Consider the following 24,507-nt stretch of genomic DNA (forward strand, 5'->3'; position numbering starts at 1 on the left):
TTGTAGATCCAGAATGTGAGCATTCTTCTCTCTCCCTGCCTTGCTGGGTGGTCTTGGTTATTTAGGGGCTTACACTTGTCGTGTTGTTGTAGATCCAGAATGTGAGCATTCTTCTCTCCCTGCCTTGCAGGGTGGTCTTGGTTGTTTAGGGGCTTACACAGTCGTGTTGTTGTAGATCCAGAATGTGAGCATTCTTCTCTCTCCCTGCCTTGCTGGGTGGTCTTGGTTGTTTAGGGGCTTACACAGTCGTGTTGTTGTAGATCCAGAATGTGAGCATTCTTCTCTCCCTGCCTTGCAGGGTGGTCTTGGTTGTTTAGGGGCTTACACAGTCGTGTTGTTGTAGATCCAGAATGTGAGCATTCTTCTCTCTCCCTGCCTTGCTGGGTGGTCTTGGTTGTTTAGGGGCTTACACATTTGTGTTGTTGTAGATCCAGAATGTGAGCACGCTTCCCTGTCTGTATTCCTGGAAGTTCTGGGATGTTTTGGGGCATACACACTTGTGTTGTTGTAGATCCAGAATGTGAGCATTCTTCTCTTCCTGCCTTGCTGGGTGGTATTGGTTGTTTAGGGGCTTACACAGTTGTGTTTTACTTGTAGAATATCCAGAATGTGAGCGCTTATCCCTCCTTGCCTGGCAGTTCTGGGTTGTTATGGGAATTTGACAGTTGCATTGTGATGTACTACTTGTTTCTTACAACATATTTCTCTGTATGAATATTGGGCTGCTCTGCCTGGACAGAATCCTTCCCCGCAGAAGAGGGCATGGATGGGAGTACTTTCTGTTTTGTATGGTTTTCTGGATTGGAATTTTGACAGTTGTAAATATATTTTTGTTTCTTTTATGCTACTTTGTTGTGGTATAGAGACATTGCCATATAGCAAAGAGTGTAATGAGTACTGTTCTTTAATGATAATAATACAGATTTTCATATTGGAATTTTCACACTTTTTTGTTACTTTTTTTCTCTCTCTTGTTTTTTGTTCTTTGTTTCAGTATTAAGACTTGAACATTGTCAATTCTTGTCAATTCCCCCTTCATTATTTTACCTTGTTTTAGTATTAAGACCAGCTGGCTGGTTGTGTTTCAGCGTGAACCGGTGTCACCGTCAGATGGCGGAGATCGCGGTGAACGCCATCCTGTCTGTGGCGGACCTGAAGCGCAAGGACGTGGACTTCGAGCTGATCAAGGTGGAGGGCAAGGTTGGGGGCAAGCTGGAGGACACCCTGCTGGTCAAGGGGGTGGTCGTCGACAAGGACATGAGTCACCCTCAGATGCCCAAGGTGTGTGTGTGTGTGGGTAGTGTGTGTGTGTGTGTGTATGTGTGAGAGAGAGTGGGTGTAGTATAGTGTAGTGTATGTAAGTAAATGTACTGTGTGTGTGTGTGAGGTGTAGTTGTGCATATTTGTGTGTGTGTGTAGTATATGTGTGTTAGTGCATGTAGTGTGGTGTAGGTGTGCATATTAGTGTGTGTGCGTGTGTGTGGATTTGCACACTTGTGTGACTGTGAGAATGCATGCATGTGTGGGTGTGCACAAGTTCACTGAATGTGGCCCTTTTTTATTCTTACTTTATCTCAATCACTTTCTTTCTTCATATCTTTAATTTCTATTAGATTTGGATGTATTTAATTTGTAGATATGAGTTCTGAAATTTTGTTTAATTTTATGTTAGTTGTATACAAACCTAGGGTGAGCTTTTTAGGCCTGTTGTGTCTGTGCTTAGGTCAAGCATTTGCTCCTTTTTTGTATGTTTTTTATTTATTTTTATTTTTTTAAAGCAGACAAGCTGTAGTGTATATAAAGTCTGAGTGCTTTGACACCTCATTGAAACTGAAAATGAGGAGGTGGTGGGGGGAGTGGAAGGCAGTGGGACCTTTAACCTTTGACATTTGGTTCTTGTGCAGGTGGTGAAGGATGCGAAGATCGCCATCCTGACGTGCCCCTTTGAGCCGCCCAAACCCAAGACCAAGCACAAGCTGGACATCACCTCTGTGGAGGACTACAGGAAGCTCCGGCAGTACGAGCTGGAGAAGTTTGACAACATGGTTCAGAGCGTGAGTAGTGAGGGTTGTTTGTGTGTGTGTGTGTGTGTGTGGTGGGGGTGTTGGAGGGGGCTGTTTGTGTGTGTGTTGGGGGTGGGTATGTGGGTAGTTTGTGTGTGTGTGTGCCCATTGCATGAGAAATGTCATGCGTGAAATGGGGTTATGTATCTTTCACTGGTTGTGTGTGTGCGTGTGCACATGCGCGCGCATGTGTGTGTGTGTTCTTAGCAAGAGAATTGTTCTGTGTGAAATGGGGTCATGTATCTTTCACTGGTGTGTGTGTGTGGTCAAAATGAGATTACGATGACCATGGTATATGGGAAGGGATTACTGGATTTGACATCAGTTATGTCTCTGGTCAGATTCCTTTCATTGTGTGCTTGTGTTTGTAAAGCATGCAGGGATGTGCAGAGGTGTGTGTTTAAACTGTTCTTGGCATGGATGTTGTGATCAAGACATGGCATACAGTGACCTGCTAGATGTGTGTGTGTATGCGCTTATGTTTGTGTGTGCTTATTCCAAGCCAGTTATGAGGGAAAGGGTTTGAAGGGTACAACATGTCTGACACAGCTGCATTGTCAGACAGAATCATCGTATCAGAGGAGGATAGGATGCATGAGGAATTTCCCCCTGCTGTCTTGTGGCAGAGTGGATCAGACACCATGCGACAGCAGTCACTGTGTGACCCTCTGTTACCCTCTGTTCCCCTGACTGGTGGGGGAGGACATGAATAACTCTGGGACATTACAAATCACCTTCATTTCAGTATTTTATTTCAATCATAGGCCTGTTATGCATTTTGATTAAAAAAATTTTTTTTATTGTGTTGAATTGTTTATTTTGTCTTTATTGTGTATCATTCTTGTTAATATCGTGTTGAAGTCTAGGGTATGCCCTTAAAGCCTACCAGCACATTGGGTTTTTGAGAATGTTAGGCATCTTTTTCTTAATTTTTTTTTATTACTTAAAGCAGATGTGCAGTGTTTATAGATCAGTCAATAAACTGACAGGACATTTTCAGTACTGGGACATTGTCAGGGGTAGTGATGTATGTATTTATAAGTTGGCGTCTCTGTGTAATTAAGATACAGCTCCAGAAAGAATAATCCTTGTAAGGAGGATACAGTGCATGAGGAATTTCCCCTTGCTGTGTTGTGGCAGAGTGGATCAGACACCATGCGACAGCAGTCATTGTGTGACCCTCTGTTACCCTCTGTTCCCCTGACTGGTGGGGGAGGACATGAATAACTCTGGGACATTACAAATCACCTTCATTTCAGTATTTTATTTCAATCATAGGCCTGTTATGCATTTTGATTAAAAAAATTTTTTTTATTGTGTTGAATTGTTTTTGTCTTTATTGTGTATCATTCTTGTTAATATCGTGTTGAAGTCTAGGGTATGCCCTTAAAGCCTACCAGCACATTGGGTTTTTGAGAATGTTAGGCATCTTTTTCTTCTTTTTTTTTTTTTTTTTTTTTTTTTTTTTACTTAAAGCAGATGTGCAGTGTTTATAGATCAGTCAATAAACTGACAGGACATTTTCAGTACTGGGACATTGTCAGGGGTAGTGATGTATGTATTTATAAGTTGGCGCCTCTGTGTAATTAAGATACAGCTCCAGAAAGAATAATCCTTGTAAGGAGGATACAGTGCATGAGGAATTTCCCCCTGCTGTGTTGTGGCAGAGTGGATCAGACACCATGCGACAGCAGTCACTGTGTGACCCTCTGTTACCCTCTGTTCCCCTGACTGGTGGGGGAGGACATGAATAACTCTGGGACATGATCAATCATCTCTTGATTTCAGTATTTTATTTCAGTTGATTGCCTTGTATGCTCCTCTCATTATTTTCTATGTTTTTGATTGTTTGTTTATTTTGACTTATTTTATTTCATTTAAAAAAAGACTACTATGAACCTGGGGTATGCTTTCATAGCCTGAGCAGCGTATTGGATTTATGTATGTGTCAGGCATCTTTTTTTGTTTTGAAAACAGATAGGTAGTGTTGATAGATCAGTCCATACATTTTTGACGCCTCCTTGATACTGAAGCTGACAGGACATTGTCAAAACACTGAGACACTGTCAGGGGTTGTGGTGAATGTATTCATAGGTTGGCACCCATGTAGTAAGATACTGCTCCATTGTCCGAAAGAATCATCCATGAAACGATGCATGAGGAATTTCTCCCTGCTGTGTTGTGGCAGAGTGGATCAGACACCATGCGACAGCAGTCACTGTGTGACCCTCTGTTACCCTCTGTTCCCCTGACTGGTGGGGGAGGACATGAATAACTCTGGGACAGGTGTAGATAAGAAATAGAACTGGAAATCTTGTTGTAAGCTTGAGATTATTTTCGTTTGATAAAACGAATAACTTATCATAGTACCAATGGTTTTGATAGGGTTGATAAAAATGAAGTTTAAAGAAGCTCAAGAGTACATTGTAATGAAAAGAAATAAAAAAGGGTGACCAGTAGGTAAGATGAATTTGATATCAATGGTGTGTGCATGCTTGCACTCAAGATGCACACCTGTGTGTGCATACATCGACTTAACGAGATGCATCTGGCATATGTTAGCTGGCACAATCTGTTGACATTCTCACATTGGCAAATTATTGCTTTTGCAGGTATAAATACATATTACACATAACATTACATGCATGTGATGACATGCACATTGTATTAAAACCACAGTTTCTTACATTCAGTCACTTCTCAAGTTGAGCACAGAACAGACACACATCCACACACACTTACTCACACACTTACATACACACACACAGACTACAGTCTTAACCATGCATGCATGCATGCAAAGGTGCACTTTGCATAAGCACACAAACACACATACACACTCCCCCCCCTGCCCCGCCCCCCTCCTTCCCACACACTCTCTGTCTCACTTTCACTGTGAAGTAAGCACACCCAATGTATATTGTGATGCAGGTGAAGGACAAGGGAGCTAACCTGGTGATCTGTCAGTGGGGGTTTGACGACGAAGCCAACCACCTGCTGCTGCAGAAAGAGCTGCCTGCCGTGCGCTGGGTGGGCGGCCCTGAGATTGAGGCAAGTCATGCTGTCACTTGTTTTTTGTCTTGTGCACGGTTATGGAATCAGTTACAAGCAGTGTCAGTTATTTGTGGATGCACCGTGGCTGAATGGATTAGGTGTTGGTTTTCTGATCCAGTGTTCACCAGTGATCAGTGTTCGAGGCCCTGTTTTGAGTCCTTGGGAAAGGCGTTTTTCTCCAGTTTTCCTCACTTCACCCAGGTGTGAATGGATACCTGACGTTGATTGGGGAATGTTAAAAGCTTTGGAAGGAGAGGATTGTGCCCCACCTTACAATGTTGAGACTTTGACAGAGTAAATATGAATTTACTTCCCTGATGACCATAAAAGGGTACTGGATCTTTAAAGTTATTTGTGTATGTGTGTGTGCATGTAAGAAATCAGTGATATGTTTGTCAGTTATTTGTGTGTGTGTTTATGAAATCCGTGATACATATGATGTCAGTGTGTGTGTTTGCGATGTGCATGTGTGTTGAACGCCCCCCCCCCCCCCCCAACTCATAACCCTCATTTTTCGTTTCATGAACAGCTGATCGCCATAGCAACTGGGGGTCGTATTGTCCCACGGTTTGAGGAGCTGACAACAGAGAAGTTGGGGAAGGCGGGCATTGTGCGAGAGCTGACTTTCGGGACGATCAAGGAGCGCATGCTGGTGATCGAAGATTGTCTCAACACCCGCGCTGTCACCATCTTCATCAGGGGAGGCAACAAAATGGTAGGTGCCCTTTGTAGTGCAGTGTAGTGTGTTGTGTTGTGTTGTATTGGATTGGATTATTTTAAATTGTGTAGTGTTTTGCTCTATTGTTCTGTATTGTGCTGTAATTTGTCATGTTGTATTTTATTATGTTGTAATGTTTTGCATTGTAATGTAATGTATTTCATTTTCTGGTGTTTTATTATGTTGGTTTGTGTTCCATTGTATTGTGTTACTTTTTATCACAATAGATTTCTTCTCTGTGCGAAATTTGGGCTGCTCTCCCCAGGGGAGAATGTATCTCCATGGTGCAGCACCACCCATACATTTTCAGTCTTTTTCCAGTCTGCAACTGTATTTTGTTTTACTATCAAAGTGGAATTTGCTGCAAAATGTTGCCAGGGATAAAACTTTTCTTGCTGAAGTATAGTGTGTCCAATGTTGCTCCCTATTTCTTTGACCATTTTTGGGGGGTTATCTATGATTGTTTTTACCTCCTACTTAGACATCCACATTCTATTTTCAGGTGCATTCTCCCAAGCCTAGTTTGATGCTTGAAGCTGCTGTGTTAGCTGTGTGTGGCGTTGTTTGAGGGTGAATGTGTTCTTTCATTTGTTCCCTGGTGCTGGTTTCAGATAGTGGAGGAGGCAAAGCGCAGTTTGCATGACGCGCTGTGTGTGATCCGTAACTTGGTGCGTGACAACCGTGTGGTGTATGGTGGGGGAGCCCCCGAGATCGCAGCCTCTATCGCTGTGGCTGAGGCTGCTGACAAGGTGAGAGCTGTGTGGGAAATGGGAGTCAAGGTGAGGTGTGTGGGGAATTGGGTCAAGGTGAGGTGTTTGGGGAATGGGGTCAAGGTGAAGTTAAGGTGAGAGGTGTGTGTGGAATGGGGTCAAATTGAGGTCAATGCAAGAGCTGCGTGGGGAATGGGGTCAAGGTGGGAGCTGTGCGTGTCGGGGGTGGGTGGGGAATGGGGTCAAGGTGAGAGCTGTGTGGGGAATGAGGTCAAGATGAGAGCTGTATGGGAAATGGGGTCAAGGTGAGAGCTGTGTTGGGGATGGGGTTGGGTCACTGGTGCCTTATAAAACTACAGTGTGGGTTGATCAGTATCACCTTGTCACTTGTGTGCAAGCCATTGTGACACTGCTACCCTTTCCCTGCAATGCACTATGTGTGCACATTGTGTGTGTGTGAGAGGTACAGTGGTGATACATGTTGTGAACTGGAAGAAAAACGGCTGTGTCAAGACCGTAGACGTAATGTTTGATGTATATAGATCTGTGTGAAGGTGTGCATGTGAGACAACCACGCAGTTTTGATGGTAACTGTGTGGCTAAAATGAACATGCCAGAGAAAACTCACTCTAAACCTCTGTCAGTCTGCACTGTCCGTCAGACTGTCACCCTGAACAGAGTGAGACACTTCATCCTTCATCATCACTTCTGATGAGTGTAAAGTAATCTTGGGGACCACAAGGACTTGTATTGTAATTATTGAGGGTCCCAGACTTCCTCCAGAGGATCAGTAATGCTGTGTATTCTAAAAGTTCCCAAGTGCTGCACACATGCAGAGGCTGACATACCTTTCTGTCATGATGGTCAAGGTTTCTTGGCCAGTAACTGATACAGGGGAAGAATTTTTTTTGTAGTGTTATTTCTCAGATGTGGGGATGTTTTCACATTCTGGCAGTATTCAGATTCTGTTTGCTTTAAAGTTTTACTTTTTGCTTCCTCTTTGATGAAGGTGTTTTTTGAGAGAGTTACACTTTCAAAAATAACAGACTGTCTGAATGTGTTTTTTCTGCTTGTGTGGGTGGAGGGGATTATGATGCTTGTAGTGTACAGGTTTGTGTGAGTGAATGTATGTGGTGGACAGTACATGTGTAAATGTGTGCATGTTAGAACTACCATACAGTAGTGATGGGAACTGTGTGGCTAAAAAGAACATGCCAGAGAAAACTCACTCTAAACCTCTGTCAGTCTGCTCTGTCCATCAGACTGTCACCCTGAACAGAGTGAGACACTTCATCCTTCATCATACCTTTTGATGAGTGTAAAGTAATCTTGGGGACCACAAGGACTTGTAATTATTGGGGGTCCCAGACTTCCTCCACAGGATCAGTAATGCTGTGTATTCTAATAGTTCTGAAGTGCTGCACACATACAAAGGCAGACATACCTTTCTGTCATGATGGTCAAGGTTTCTTGGCCAGTAATTGATACAGGGGAAGAATTTTTTGTAGTGTTATTTCTCAGATGTGGGGATGTTTTCACATTCTGGCAGTATTCAGATTCCGTTTGCTTTAAAGTTTTACTTTTTGCTTCTTGGCCAGTAATTGATACAGGGGAAGAATTTTTTGTAGTGTTATTTCTCAGATGTGGGGATGTTTTCACATTCTGGCAGTATTCAGATTCCGTTTGCTTTAAAGTTTTACTTTTTGCTTCCTCTTTGATGAAAGTGTTTTTTGAGCGAGTTACACTGTCAGAAATAAAAGAACGTCTGAATGTGTTTTTTGACTCACTTGTGTAAACAAAGTGAGTCTATGTTTTAACCCGGTGTTTGGTTGTCTGTGTGTGTGTGTGTGTCTGTGGTAAACTTTAGCATTGACATTTTCTCTGCAAATACTTTGTCAGTTGACACCAAATTAGGCATAAAAATAGGAAAAATTCAGTTCTTTCCAGTCATCTTGTTTAAAACAATATTGCACCTCTGGGATGGGCACCAAAAAATAAAAAATGAAGCCAAATTATATGCAAACTGCATTTACTGTTATATTTATATTTTTTGTATTCTCTAAACTTGGCACTTTGATCTGATATTCTGACCCAACAACAAGAGCAGTCATTATTATCATTTTTTGTTCAAACAGGAACTTCTGTTGCTAAGCATGGAAGTTTTATTTATTTTGCAAACGTTTTGGTGCAGGTAGTAAAAAAGGGAAATTACTCTTATTAATGCTAGGGGATTTAATTTGCTTTAAACTGACCTTTCTCATCTTAAACATTACATTTTGAAATTATACTCAATACATAAAAAGCTTGGATTTTTTATTAAAGTGTATCACAAGTGAGTCTTGAAGGCCTTGCCTCTCTTGTTCTCCTTGTGTGGGTGGAGGGGATTATGGTACTTAGGTTTGTGTGAGTGAATGTGTGTGGTGGACAGTACATGTGTAAATGTGTGCATGTTAGAACTACCACACAGTAGTGATGGTAACTGTGTGGCTAAAATGAACATGCCAGAGAAAACTCACTCTAAACCTCTGTCAGTCTGCTCTGTCCTTCAGACTGTCACCCTGAACAGAGTGAGACAAGTTTTCTGTAAGGTGTGTGTACTCCCGTTTGTAAGAATTGTGTACATCTTGACAACACGCGATGCTGTGTGTGTGTGTGTTGTTTATTATCATAGTTTTAAAATGTCTGTGATCTGTGAGCCTGTTTATTGTTAGAATGTGGGCAAAAGTGTTGATTTTGCTTTGTTTTTGAAGATTTTTTTTTGACTGTCACTTCTTAGGTTTGATATGTTCTTAGATGTGTCAGTGTGATTTAATTTGATCTCTTTGTCTACTGAAACATTTATATTCAGTGTTTATTTTATGTTTGTATTGTGGGGAGTCTTCACAACCGCATGTGAATTTCTCCTAGCCCATGATATTTACTTGATATGTGTACAAGTTACAAGCTTTAGATGGTATTCCTTCCTCTTCCCCCATTCATCTCATGGTGGTAGTACTTATTATTATTACGGAAGTCCATTTTGGTGATTTTTTTTTCTCTTTTTTTTGTGGTCTTATTTGTCTTTTTTATTTTTGTTTTGTTCATTTTTAAGTGGCCTCCAGAGCATGGCAACCAACTTTCAATATTAATGAAGACCATCCTGCCCACTCATGTCCAGAATGACAACTGTGGTTGTGTGTTCAGATCTCCACACTGGAGCAGTACGCAGTGCGGGCGTTCTCCGAGGCCCTGGAGGCGGTGCCCCTGGCCCTGGCGGAGAACAGCGGCCACGCCCCCATCCAGACGCTGGCCGAGGTCAAGTCACGACAGGTCAAGGAGAAGAACCCACGTCTGGGCATCGACTGCCTCAACAAGGGAACCAATGGTCAGTAATGGGCGGGGCTTGTGGGGTTTTGTTAGTGTTGGGGAAAAACAACAAACAAACAAAAAACAACTACTAGGGAACCAAGGGTCAGTGGGTGGGGCTTACCTGTCAGTATCTGGGGGTGTAGGGGGATTGGGAGGGTGGGGGCAGAGTGTTTTCATTATCGTGGGGGGGGGGAGTGTGGGGGCAGATTTGTGGTGTCAAGTCAGGAAAATAACAGTGTGGGAACCAGGTTCTCTCTTCTTGAGGGATATCTGTGAGGAAAAAATCATCGATGATACTTCTGTTTACTTCTGTATGAAAATTAGTCAAACTCTGGTATCATCCTGGGGAAAAAGGAAAAGAACCCTACCCATTTAATATTTCAGTTGAAGATGTTTATTACGGTAGTTTTTATAGAATAATTCTTAAGAGATACCTTCTTTCATACAAGATCTTGAGCCTAGATGATGTTTGTTCAATGGCAAGTGGTTTCCACCATTGGGGAAAATATTTAAAGCACTTTGTGGGGGACAGCAGAATCTGTATTGTGCTTGTCATGAGTAAGTACAGACATTTCAGATATGCAAGAGCTCAGTTCATGGTAATCAAAAACATTGTTTAGAGGAATTTCAGGAAAGTGAAAGCACTAATTCATACCAGCTGAAGAATTTGTTTCAGTTAGAACAGAATATTTACCCATTGCAAGTTAAATACATTATTTTGAGGAGTTTCAGAACTGTGAGAACATTATCAATCTATAACTCAATGAAGATATTATTATGGGTTTCAAATGGATTTAGAACAGAACATTTATTCATCACAAGTTGAAAACAGTAATTTGATGAGTTTCAAGTTACATCAGAAAATCAGTCCATAACTAATTTAAGATATGGTTATGAACCTTTAATGTTTATGATATTTGTTAAAGCAGAACATTTATTCCTGACAGTCGTGACAGTGTTTCAGGTACGTAAGCACTTCATATTCCTGACTAGTTTGTGGTTATTTTGGATGTGTGTGTGTGTGTGTGTTACAGACATGCGGGAGCAGAACGTGATAGAAACACTGATGGCCAAGAAACAGCAGATCCTTCTGGCCACACAGCTGGTGCGCATGATCCTCAAGATCGACGACATACGTGCCCCGTCCGAAATGTAGTCCCCTTGCCCTCAACCTCTGGATCTGAGCGTCAGCGTTTCTGTGGATGTGTGGTGTGCCTGTGGATGTACGTGTTTGTATGGAGCGAGGAGGGTTAGGTAGGCTGCAGGGAAAAGAATGTTAGGATGTTGAATTGTGGAGTGAGAGGAGTGTGGGGAGAGTGAGTTATCACGGAAAGAGTTTGGGTGTGGGGGGTGGAGTAGTTGCTGAGAGGGTGGGGTGGTGGAGAAAGAAAGAGGGATGTAGGTAAAGACTGGGGACAGGGGGTGTTGGAGAAAACCGCGTGTTTCACATATTGGTGGGAACACCATGGTTGTGGAGACTTTTCTGCTCTGAACAAAAAGATAAAAGAGCACAGTGCTGACCCTTTAGGTAAAGACTTTGTATGGTGATTGTGAATGGGTAAACCACCTTTTGAGCCAACCAGTGAATGCTTTTTATTTTTTATTATTTTTTTAATCAACTGTTTGTTGAACCACCTGCCCAACAAGTGATGCTCTTTTAAATATTTTATTGTTAGTGAAATGATCAAAATTGCATCCACCAAGTGTTTTACAGCCGATGTCCAGGTCATGCATTTCAAGCCCCTTCCTGTGTCAGAGGTTAGGGAGGTGGGTCATTTTTGGGGTAACATTGTGGCAATGTTCATTACTGTTCACATGATGGGATGGAAGGAAGGTGTGATTTTGCCCAGAACCACATTGGAGACTGGTTTGATTGCATGGTCAGAGTGAAACTTGACGCTTGTGGTTGAAATCTGTCCTTTTTATGCCTCAGTTCATTGTGTGCCGAGTGTGATCTCTGGATGGTTTGATTATGTGTTATTTATTTTTCAAAAATCCATTATTCATTAGAATATTGTTTTAATTATTATTTTTTTTTTATATAATTCAGTTGAGTTTGCATGAACTTCATTAAAATATTTTTTTGAAAGATACAGTGTGTGTGCATGTATGTGTTGTGTGTGTAGAGAAACCAAAAAAAAAAAATTGAAATCCGGTTCTTGTTTTGTTTCATAATACATCTTTATGCAAGCAGGTAATCATATTTCCTAGAAATATAGGCAGTACCATGAATCTTGCTTTTTAGTCCAAATGATCCCCCTCAAACCTCTTCACACGGTGAATCATATAAATGTTGGTATTTTTAGCAGCAGTGCACTGTCCCAGTGAAGTTGTTTACTAATGTACCAAGTGGTCTCACTGCTGATCAGTCGACGCCTCCTGTGGGAATTGATCAATACAATTTATTGAAAAATGAATATGTCCTGCAACAAACAGATCCAACACCAGTCTGAGGTACACAGTGAAATGGGGGGGATGCTTACTACACTGAAAGGGGAAGGGACAATTCTGATGTTTCAATGCTGAACACCTATTGCACTGTCAAGTACCAGTCAGCTCTGGGGGAAGTTCCAGTTTAAAAAACACAAACTTCAACAGCATAAACCACAATGTGTAATTATGTTAAACACGAAAAAACTGGTTATACATTTAGACAGAAATAATCTCAAACACTTCCAACAATTCATTTTACGGCAGATGAGCGAAGTCACTTCTCATAACTTCTCAAGATAAAAACCCAAGGATGAGCATGGTACTAACAATGGTTCTCGGAGGGGGAAAACAAAATACTGCAAAATGAACTGCTGCTTGAATTGGTGCTCAAAGTAAATTTGGGGGGGGTGGGGGCAAGAAAAACTGGTTAAAACAAATCTGTTGCAGGCGGGGTCGTGAAGCAAGGAAATAACAGTGCGAGTGTCGGAACAGTGTCCACTGTTTGTGGAGGAAATGACATTTATCACAAACTGGGGCCTGAAGCAGTTGACTGGTGAGATGCTTCACTGACCCTGTACCTAACCTGTGTCAAGCCATGCACAAGCAGAAATGTGAACTGTTCAAAATAGACATCAGGAAGCTTCAGTGTTCCTGTGGGGGGGTATCTCCATGGAAAGACAGCTCTCCATGTGTATCGATGATGCCCAGCCTGTAACAAGATGACTATCAATGGATACTGGGAAATCACACTGAACATTGAAAATGGCAACGAAAGCCTGCCCCAACTGCAACAGATCTACAGCACTTTGTTGGTGACCCATGTTCAGCACAACAAAGGATTAAACACACAAAAGACTGAAAGGTACCATAGCTCTTTACAACCATTGGGTCAGTGAATTGGTATCCTTTGTCCAGGGCTGGGCATAGATAGTCAGGAACCCATTCATAGCTGGTTGGAGTGAGGAAAATCCGGAGTAAAGTGTCTTTCTCAAGAACACACCACCATGCTGAATGGAACTGGGCCTTGAACCCTGGACACTGTTTCAGAAGTCCCAATGCCAAACCGATTCAGCCATGGTGCCCCCTCAACACTCGAAAGAAAACCAACAATAGAACTCCCTGTGGCTTCACTGCTCTGAAAGCAACAGGCCCAAACCAGCATGCAGGGAAAAGAATGACTGTCAATACATAAACACTGGCTTCAATGCCCCGACTGCAACAGATCTAAAGCACTATAGTGGGGACAAATTCCTCACAGCAATACTGTTCGTAAACCGAGGTATATCTGCATGCATGAATTAAACTGAAAATATTGTTTTTAAAATGATTGTATAGTTGTCTCTTTTTTTAAACAAACGATTAATGTTAAACAAAACAATATGAAGAGGAGATGTGTACATAAATATTTGAATATATATATGTATTTATATATATATGTATAGTTATTAAAGACTGGATTGCTATAAATCGGCATGCAAGATGGTATCTATTCTCAAAACTTGCAAAACATGTCATTTCCAATTCCCAAATTTCTAGAACGGGGACTGAATTAAATTATGTCTATCCACTGAACCAGTGTTGACAATCTACTGTCAGTACAGACAGGCACAGAGGTTCAAATCCGGCCCAACAGGCACCATCAACTTTTCTTCCTGTATCCGTCTCTTCTCTGTTACCCAACCAGCACAATCATTTTTCATCAAGAAATGTCAATAACATTATTACGAGGCACATGTGAAACGTTAGGTCCTGAATGTTCTCTGTTACTTTGTTTCCTGAACCAGTATTTTAACACCTTGACTGCTGATGAATATGATGGTTGGTGAAGGGCTGTCACCTCACTGAGATAAGACTGCCTCAAAGGTAGGGATGTCGGTCACCATTCTGTGTCTGGAATCTTTCATCGTGGGGGTAACATAATCTTGATTCAGCAAAACGGATGACATCATTAAGAAGTGTACACAAGATAGTGATCTCACTTCCAGCTCATTCCGCACTGACATTTCACCCAGATTCAGCAGTCAAAGAATTAAGCACCTGTCTGGTGTCCATTCCTTACACCTGGCTGTTCTGGACAAAGACTGGGAAGCAGTGAGGGGTGAGATGATGACAAAGGGCTAGCTACAGATTCCGCAAACAGCAGAGCAAGCTATAGATCCCCTCGCAGAAGTGGGGAAGGGAGGGGAGGGGACTGCAAGGGAACGAGGGTGAAAGGAAAGACGTCGACCTCACCCGTCATGTGGTAAGTATCGGTCAGGGAAACAACCAGTCTGTACATATCATCATCATCATCATTATTATGACTTTCCTTGGGCAAAGCAACAGTACAGCCCATTTGTACACAACATCTTGAGGGGGTGGTGGAAAACAATTCGTCACACAAAATCTACCCCTCTGCTTACCCTGAACACGGACTGATGATAAAGGTCTACTGTTTGCCTGCATCAACTACCTACCCACATGATAACATCCTGTTTTCTGGCTTCAGTTGTGCGCTTGCTTTAGAAAGCCAAGATCATTACATGTAACTCTAAAACCCTTCACTGATCATTTGTTGTCAGGATGGAAAACTGAAGGCTTGCTTTGTGGGACAGATTGACTGCCAGACTTTTTTTGTCTTGTTCAATGTACATTTTTTCCCAAACATTTTCTTTTTCATCACGTTTTTGGTTTATAAGTAAAACAAGAATATTCCCTCTTTCTTCCTTATATCAAACTGTCAAATTTACTGCAAATATTTTCTGTAATTTTAATGCAATCCACTTTTGCAAAATAAGTTTTTAAATTTATTATTTTCATCAAGATTAAAAAAAACAACAAACAAACCCACCAGTGTGGCAGGATGCCGACACGTGAAATACAGCAGCCCACACAGTAGCACCTATCACACGTCCTTCACAACAAAACAAAAACTCAACTCCACGTAGGCCATGAAGACAAAAACCCTGGGAAACACACAATGTTGATGAGTATTTATGGTGTTCACACCCCCCTCACCCCCCCCAACAAACTCAGCACACTGAAGTACACCCACCTTTCCCCATCTCTCCCCCTTCTTACCCACCCCCTGACATCCTCCGTCTCTCTCCCCGAGCAAAACAATCCCTGTTTGTGCTGAACAAAAATTAATTCCTGTTTGTGCTGAACATGCCTTGCAACTCACAATGTTTAACACCCCAGCCAAACTGATTATTACCAAGAGAAAAAACAAACAAAAAGAAGTTGCAAATGGTAGGCCTAGGCACAAGTGTTCTGCGTGTTGTCACAGGACCATTTTAAAGACAAACACCTACAAATGGTGCTGCTCTATTCAAAGGAGAAATGGGAAAAGTCAACAACTCACAGGTCAATGGAATGAATCCAAACAGAACAGGAATGCTTTTTGGTCATTTCAAAGTAACGCATAAAAAACCAACTTTGTTAAAGTAGTTATGTACAGGGTTCAACTGCAGGTTGATAAGTTATAGGGCCATCACAAAACATGTAGTGGAAAAAACAAGAGGAACAGAGTATAAATATAAATATATATATATCTCAGGTTTTTTTCAACACACAAAAGAGGGAGAGGGGAAAGCAACAGAGAAAGCAACTGGCATCATCAAACAGAATGTACACTGGCGTTTACTTCAGTGTGCTGTACCCTTCATCCAAGCCACGTTTACCCCATTAAAACAAAACTCTGACGCAGGAAAAGATAGCTCTTTGCTGTCCACATCAGACTACAGTTCGGGGCAATCACCTGGCAATCAGACATCATAGTAACACACAACACAACAAGAGACCACAGGAACAGAGCCAATTAGTTGGAAAAGTACAGAGGTGAATTAACAGAGGGGAAGATGGTACTGGAGAAACATTTGGATGCCTTTGACACCAAATGCTTACGCAAGATCCTAAGCATCAAATGGCATGATTTTATTAAAATGAAGTCAGAAGGACATGTGATTTCAATACAATGTATTGAGGCTCCCTGCAACAAAAAAATACATGCCAAACCGTGAATTGGACACCTGCAGGTCAGAGAAAGAGGGAATGGCAAAAGATCAACTGGTAGCAAACAGTGGATAAAGACCTCAGATTTAGGGTGACACCAGCAAATTGGCTGAGGACTGAGCACTAAGGAGTGCCTGGACTACCTCATGTGTCCAACAGCACTGGAGTGTCAAAGGAACATGTCACTATTCTGAAGAACTGAACCACTCGACAGGTAGCACAGGTATGAAGACCACAAAACAAAGAACACCAGACTAAGCCAGTTGTATCCAGACTGCATGAGTTATAGTTTCAGTTTCAAGGTGTCAAATCTTGCTGACTGATCCATATACACAACAGCACATCTGCTGAAAAGAGGGAGATGCCTGACCTACACATGAACCTGACAAGCACATCAGGCTTTGAGAGCCTACTGTAAGTATGTACACTGTTGTGTAAAAGATGAACCTAAAATTAAATTAAATAAATACAAAAATAGTTCTCAACTGCACAAACCAAAACAGGGCTGAATAAATAGTCAAAACATTCTCACAAAACTTGCTGGAAAAAGAACATACACACAAACACATAAAAGAAAAAAAACAAACAAGACTCAACAGTTTAGATCCAACAGACCATAGAAATAAGCAGACGATCAAGAAAGCCGCACAATAAGGTGTGTGAATACACAAATGAAAAAAACTGACACAACACACTGACCACTAAATCAACAGAACTGAATGAACAGGAATACCTCAGATGAAGTGACCACAGTCAAGACGATCACATCCAGTGACAGGACAACAGTAACACACAACTCAGAAAACAAAGGAGGAAACAGGGGGGAAACCGGCAGCAGAAAGACTTAGCTTACTGGAAGACTTTGAGTACTGAATGAAAAAACCAGAGGACTGAACTGAGGGGTTAACTTCACGGTCCCACAGCTTTTCACTACCATCAGGGCAGTGCATTCATATCCACTGTGTCCAGGGCTCAGTGCCAGAAGGCAGGACCAATACTCCTCCTGCCATTTTAACTTTAAAACAAGAGTCAGGTTCCCATTCACACCTGGGCGGAGTGAGGACAATGGGAATAAAGTCCTTTCCCCGAGACAGCATACTGAAATGGGGCCTCCACCCCTGATCACTGGATCACAAGTCCAATGCCTCACTTGTTTTGCCATGGTGTCTCCTTGTGGCGGGGAAGGAAGACCAAAAAAAAAAAAAACACCAACTAAGTGAATGGATAGCAGACCAAAAACAGCAATGAAATGATAGGGAAGCAAGAGAAAACCCATGGGAAGACTTGGTGAACTGAGCAGAAGAGTGCCTGGTAGTTGAGGTGACCAGGTAACAAGGCACATAGCTATTTCTGCACTCCAACCAACCCACCAACATATCTAGCTTTCTAACATGTCCACGTCACAACAGTGAAGCATACATAAACACCTTTTGAATCACAAACCACATTATCTGTCACAGACTGGGGAAGCCCCCATCCCCTCCTGCAAGCACTGGCAAATAAAAAGGAAACTCTTCCATAAAATTAAAACCACACTTCCCATTGCATAAAACACAGAAGTCAAGCATTGACAAGACATAAAGCAGGCTTTGTGACCTAGAAATGAAGATGCATTGGGCAAAAACAGAGTAAACAGCAAAACACTCAATTGTGCGAAATAATGAACAAACAACTGAAAAGTATGAACTGCCTGGTGTGGTGGGGGAAGGGAGAACATTCACACACATGCACACACACACACACACACAAACATACACTGCTGGAACAAAGACAACACATATTCCATGACAATGATCCTTTATCAACAGGTACAAACCAGGACTTGGTGTACTGTCAGAGACTGACACCCCCCCGACCCCCCCCCCCACACACACAAAGAGATTGTCACACTCCGAATGCCCACATAAAAAGTGATCCATCCCAATGGTCACATCTTACAAGAACTAACTTTCACACAGAAACAAACAAAAGAGTCAGGCATGCAGGCATGGGCATCAGGAAGACAGGACACGGTGACACAGAAAAAAAAAAAGCAACAACAGAACCGGTCTTTGGTGACTGCAGGCAGCAAGCTGTTGATCAAAATTCCATTCCAGTAAGAGGAGAGGGTGAGGGAGTGTAGACAGAACAGGGGTATATCTAGCTGGGAGGAGGAAGGAGGGGGGGGGACTGAAGCAGTCAGTAACTGAAAGGGAACATGCATCTGAGTCAAAAAGGCACAGTTGTAAACAAGCTGTAAAAACCAATTTTTTTCTGGACTTGCATTAAAAACAAAACACAACACACATACACACGCACACACAAAAAAAAAAAAAAAAGAAAGAGAAAAAAAGGAAAACAACAAAAACAAAAAAAACCATAAGGAGAAAACCTCGACACATGACAACTATCAACACACAACCCCCCTTTTCTCCAAGGCTCTGACAAAAAACAAACAAAAACAACAACCAAAAATCAACCACTGCTCCACTGTTTTTCTCACTGACCAAATCCCATGTGGAACACATGTTCAGACACACCCTATAGATCTCTAACTGTATCATCAGTGACAAACCATCTTCCTTTGCCAGTGAACTCAATCCCACCCCCTCCCATTATGTTCCCACCAGTACAATACTCAAATATCAAACTGTGACAGCTTCATCCACCAAGTCACACCAAGCTGAATTGAAAATCTGAAGCCGTTTTGCAAAAACAGACCAAAAAATGCACACAGGTCCACCCCCAGCTAACCAGACAAGTGGCTTTTGGAGAAGGAGCCCTGGGCTTCAAACATTCAAACGCTTTTCTAAATCCGTCTCTGGCATTGTCCAATCTCAAGACTGCAGGAATATTGGTGATGAGATAATCACTGATGATGTAGCTGACTGCGAGGGCCGCTTTATCCGACAAGTTCCTGTTCACTTCCAACACACCTCTGAACAGTGCAAAGATCTCTGTTCAACCAGTACTGGCCTAAAGGCACACAGGTTACAATAAAAAAAAAAAAAAGTTTTCAAAATACAAAAAAGAAAGATCCGACACTGGAATGCCTTGAAAGCTATGACACACTGCAGTAAAGCAATCAACAACAACAACAAAAATCAGCAGAAATACAGCATGTGACTTACACCACAGTGAACCCCATTTATCACTGTAGGGACAATGACATACACACAATCCCAACCATCCCCTTCACAGTGACGCCAACAACAAAGGAAACACTGACATCAAACAATAAACAGGGTTCAACATCGTTGTTGAAGAAGACATAAAATACTCAAAGTAGTCAGATTTTCGGTGTTGAAAGAAAAATCAACACTTCTTTACCACAAGGTTATCCTATGTACAACTCCCAAGTGTGAAAGGGTAGTGGAGGAGACCCATCAACCATCTCCCCCCTCCCTCCCCCTAATCTCTCGTTGTCAGAAAACAATCACAGAATAATGCCACCCATCCACACACACCAAGTTGAGCCAAACATAAAAACATAGACATCACTCCCTGCAACAAACGTTCCCTTGACAACCCCACGTGAAAACCAAGCCAAACACAAGCCAACACTGTCGTAACAGAAGAAATAACTGTGCATAGAAATGGAATAAATATGCTTTTGAGAGGAACAGCAAATGATGAGCACTTTTCTTCTTCAACTCCTCAATACTGTCTTACACAGACACACACAGACATCAAGATACACAGACATCCAGATTACTGTTTTACACTATAGTAATTACGCCTGAGCAGAGTTTCTACGCCACTGTATGCACAATGTCCATGACGACAATCACTCATAAATAATAAGGAAAGGAGCACAACTGTTATTAAACTTCCAAATGAAGTTTGAGTGCAGTTGACCATTTCTGAGCAAATGCCAGTGGCAGTCAGCATCTAAACAAACTGTGCATAGATTACTTTCTTTTTGTGGAAACAAAACGATAGTGACAGAACTGAAATTACTATCCATGTAGAACAAACATACAAAAGAACCAAACTTTGCTCCACACATTCCAAAACTAATCTATTACACACTAAACTACTTCAACAACCCCAAGAAAGGAGAAGCACTGGTGGGTAATCATCTCAAACACCAACAGAGATTCTTTTCCATAGGTTTCATATCTGGCCCTAGTTATCTGATCTGCCAGTGAACTGGACTGGCAAAGTTATTCCTTCCTACATCATTAATCTGTGTGGATTTTCCCCCTTTTTATTCCTAAAAAAACAAAAAACAACCCAACTGATCCAATCTTGGACAGTGCAAAAACAAAATCAAATCAAAACCACCAACAAAAAAAAGAAAAAGAAACAAAGAGGGAGGAGTTACACAAAAGAGGAAGAGAAGACAAACCAACGACAGCCACAGTATCCCCTTAATGTTTCAACTCATCAAAGAGAAAATAATCATGGCAAAACAAGGTTCACAGAAACCCTCAGGTCACCGCTAACAACACACTCATTCTCTCTTCAAAAACGTTTCAGATTTCCTTCTGGGAAAACAACAACAAAAAAACAGACATACAAATATTCAGTCTCTTCTGAAAAGTTATCAGATGTCTCCAGAAGAACAGACAGACACTGACTGACCAGTCAGGCCACAGCGCTGTGCAGGCAAGGTGCCAACATCCCTACTCCTGATGCTGTTTGTTACAGCAGGCCTCCAACACACAGTGACTCCACACAGGACGTGGCAGAACAGCAGGACAAAGCCATTTCTGATGCACACTGTCTTGTCTGTCTGTTCCCTGGGCTGCCAGTCCACAACGCACCCACACCACAAGAAAACAGTCATCAGCTAGGAATGTTGGTCACAAACATACATAATACAGCCACATCCACAAACTACATGGACCCAACGGTAACAGGGACTTCACCACTGACAACACAGCAACAACAACAACAACAGCAGTGTTGAAAGCTAATCACCAAACCAGGACAGGACATCCTGTCCACTCACCAACTCTGGTTAAAACCACAACAACAACCAACCCAACAGAACGCAGGGAACGGACAACAGAGGTGTCAGGACGGGTGACTGGGACGCTGTCCTGTATCTAACCACACCCACAATGGGTAGAGCCGTCTCTGTGAACACCCCCCTCCCCACCCCTCTCATTCAGCACCACACCTCCCCCCCCCCCCCCCCCCCCCTTCCTGTGTGTCCCAGGGGCAGGGCCGGGGTTAGAGGCGTCGGGTGAAGTTCTCAGGAAAGACACCCTTCAATCCGTCCCTCTGTTTGATGCCCATCTGCCAGCCCTCGTCCTGAAAGTCACACACACACTGCACTGTGTCACTGGTCCTGGTCTCTCCTCCCTCTCTCTCTCTCTGTCAACTGGATGCACACACACACACACACACACACACACACACACACAAACACAATCAAACATGCACACACACACATGCACAGAGGCCAGCTCCTCATTTTCAAAAGGCACACAACGTATCTCCACACACATGTGGATGCTCACACACACACAACACAAACAGGTATATGCACACACACCTCTCCCCCTGCCCCCTCCAACACACACCCAGCACATTTCCTCCATATTTTTCAAAAGCAATACACAGGTGTAGTTAACCTCCCACCCAATCCTACCCCCACCAACCACCACCACACACATGTACACCTGTTCATCATTTTCAAACGCCGTGCAACAATTGATGTCCATACACATGCCCAGGTACACACACACACACACACACACTCCCTCTCCCCGCCCCTCCACCCACCAAAGTAATTATATCCACACACACACAAACCTGTTCATCCTCATTTTCAAAAGGCACAACGTAGATGATGTCACCAGGGTCAAAGCTCAGCTCGTCAATGTCCTCCCCACAGTACGCATGAGTGGCCTCCACCTGTACAAAAACCAAACACTGTACACCATCCCATCTCCACCTGACTCACGTGCAAAGTCACAAGTCAGATGAAATCAACTGACCACAACAATGTGAATCATTTTCACTATTTCCTTATTTTTATTTCATTTATGTAGTGAAACAAACCCCCAATCTACACATGATCCATCATTTCCTCACTTTCTTTATGAAAAAGAAGAGGGGGGTGTAAGTAGTGGAAGAGGTGTGCGAGTTGTGAATGACCTTATGGAGTGATGGCCTAGAGGTAACGCGTCCGCCTAGGAAGCGAGAGAATCTGAGCGTGCTGGTTCGAATCACAGTTCAGCCGCCGATTTTTTCTCCCCCTCCACTAGACTCTGAGTGGTGGTCTGGACGCTAGTCATTCGGATGAGACGATAAACCGAGGTCCCGTGTGCAGCATGCACTTAGCGCACGTAAAAGAACCCACGGCAACAAAAGGGTTGTTCCTGGCAAAATTCTGTAGAAAAATCCACATCGATAGGAAAAACAAATAAAACTGCATGCAGGAAAAAATACCAAAAAATGGGTGGCGCTGTAGTGTAGCGACGCGCTCTCCCTGGGGAGAGCAGCCTGAATTTCACACAGAGAAATCTGTTGCGATAAAAAGAAATACAAATACAAATACTGTTGTTTTTTTTCAAACCATTTTTCTGTCGTGTCACCACCAACAAGGCACACACCTCTTCCACCCTCCACCCCCACACAACCCGTCTTCCCCTACCCCTCACCTGGTACAGAGTGGAGGGTGGTGCTTCGTACACAGGCTTGTTGGAGGGGGGCGACTGGTAGACGGCACCATCCTCATCCTCGCTGTCCTCCTCCTCCTCCTCCTCACCCCCCTTGGGCGGCACTTCGTACACGTTGCCCCCTTCAGCGTCCCCTGTGGACTGAGGTCCGTTGTGGGTGTTGTACACAGACCTGGCCTTGGCCTGAGGAACACAGGGCACACGTCGACACAAAGCTGGTGACTGCTGGGACTGGGGAGAGGGAGGTGGAGTTTTGTGTGTGCTGTGTGTTTGCTACATGATACGAGAGAGAGAGAGAGAGAGAGAGATGCTCTGATACCTTATTATCATCAGTTTAAGAGAGAGAGAGAGAGAGAGAGAGAGAGAGAGAGAGAGAGAGAGATGCTCTGATACTTTATTATCATCAGTTTAAGAGAGAGAGAGAGAGAGAGAGAGAGAGAGAGATGCTCTGATACTTTATTATCATCAGTTTAAGAGAGAGAGTGAGGTGCTGATACTTTACTATCATTTGCCTAACAGCCTGACTGACAGGGGGTACTGTGCCATTAATCAGAACCCCAAGTTTTAACAATGCAAGGAAAACAAAAGATACACTGCAATTATTTTATCATGCCACAAACATCTTACAAACACATAAACCAATTTAACCATCCAAATGCATATTTAACTGAGAGAGAGAGAGAGAGAGAGAGAGAGAGAGAGAGAGGGGGGGGGGTGAGGCAGGGGGCAGTGAATGAGTAAGCAGGTGAGCCGGTGAGCGCGAGTGTGAGAATGAATGTGTGTGTGTGTGTGTGTGTGTGTGTGTGTGTGTGTGTGTGCGCGCGCGCGTGTGCATGTGTGTGTGTGTGTGTGTGTGTGTGTGTGTGTGTGTGTGTGTGAGACAGAGACAGAGAGGCAAAGGCACAGAGGAATGATTTTATTCCAATGGTCTTTACTATATTGATGCTATAATATACATTATAGCTTACCACAAATCACTAAATAATATGGACATGGTAACCACTAGACTTGCCAACAATGGTATGATACATAAAGAGTAAAACCTACATGAAACCAGAAAAAAACCCAACAACAACAAAAAAACAAACTAATTCAGCAAAACTAATTAGTATCAAAGCAAAGCGAGAAAAAACTGAACACACCAAGTCATACTGGTTAAAAAATCTACCACACATTTTAAAGCCTCATAACTAAAAGCCAAACACTACATGGTCACCACTGTACTATGACCCCCCCCCCCCCCCCCCCCCCCCCCCCCCCCCAATAGTTCTACACAGGGCTAAATACTCATGGTGCAGCAGTAGGAACCAGGCATGCGATACAGTTTTTATCATTCACCCCACACTGTCATGTCACACACAGTACATCAGTGTGTTGGCATAACATTATTTACAGTAAAACCAGTCAACCCTGGATAGTTCCACACATCTTGAAGGTGTGGTAAAGAGGGGTGGGAGGAGCAAGGGGGCAGGGAGGGTGGGGGGGTGGTGGGGAGGGTGGTGGTGGTAAGGAATATCATGCTACACTTGGGATCAAAACCAACAACAAAAGGATCATCTTCTTGCAGAAGAAAG

The 24,507-nt window shown here is 42.8% G+C and overlaps 2 protein-coding genes across 7 annotated transcripts in view; one reads left to right on the forward strand and one right to left on the reverse strand.

The window, feature by feature from the left end:
* Positions 1-11,986, forward strand: part of LOC143276540 (T-complex protein 1 subunit epsilon-like) — a 19,139-nt gene extending 7,153 nt beyond the window's left edge. The window contains exons 4-10 of the mRNA XM_076581100.1: positions 1,089-1,281; positions 1,905-2,054; positions 4,995-5,114; positions 5,647-5,832; positions 6,447-6,584; positions 9,729-9,909; positions 10,928-11,986. Of these exons, the coding sequence (XP_076437215.1) occupies positions 1,089-1,281; positions 1,905-2,054; positions 4,995-5,114; positions 5,647-5,832; positions 6,447-6,584; positions 9,729-9,909; positions 10,928-11,049 (1,090 nt within the window). The 3' untranslated portion in view covers positions 11,050-11,986. The remainder of the gene's footprint in view (positions 1-1,088; positions 1,282-1,904; positions 2,055-4,994; positions 5,115-5,646; positions 5,833-6,446; positions 6,585-9,728; positions 9,910-10,927) is intronic.
* A 110-nt stretch (positions 11,987-12,096) lies between these two features.
* The window catches only part of LOC143276539 (myc box-dependent-interacting protein 1-like), an 81,916-nt gene continuing 69,505 nt past the window's right edge, over positions 12,097-24,507 (reverse strand). For 3 of the 6 annotated variants that reach the window (XM_076581097.1, XM_076581095.1, XM_076581094.1), the window contains 3 exons: positions 22,916-23,116; positions 22,065-22,166; positions 12,098-21,048 (listed from right to left, as the gene is read on the reverse strand). In XM_076581097.1, the coding sequence (XP_076437212.1) occupies positions 20,848-21,048; positions 22,065-22,166; positions 22,916-23,116 (504 nt within the window). In that variant the 3' untranslated portion in view covers positions 12,098-20,847. Of the gene's footprint in view, positions 21,561-22,064; positions 22,167-22,915; positions 23,117-24,507 lie in introns of all 6 variants that reach the window. The other 3 variants (XM_076581099.1, XM_076581093.1, XM_076581098.1) reach the window with 2 other exon arrangements.

The sequence above is a fragment of the Babylonia areolata genome, chromosome 32, assembly GCF_041734735.1.
Source record: "Babylonia areolata isolate BAREFJ2019XMU chromosome 32, ASM4173473v1, whole genome shotgun sequence".
NCBI classification, from domain to species: Eukaryota; Metazoa; Mollusca; class Gastropoda; order Neogastropoda; family Buccinidae; genus Babylonia; species Babylonia areolata.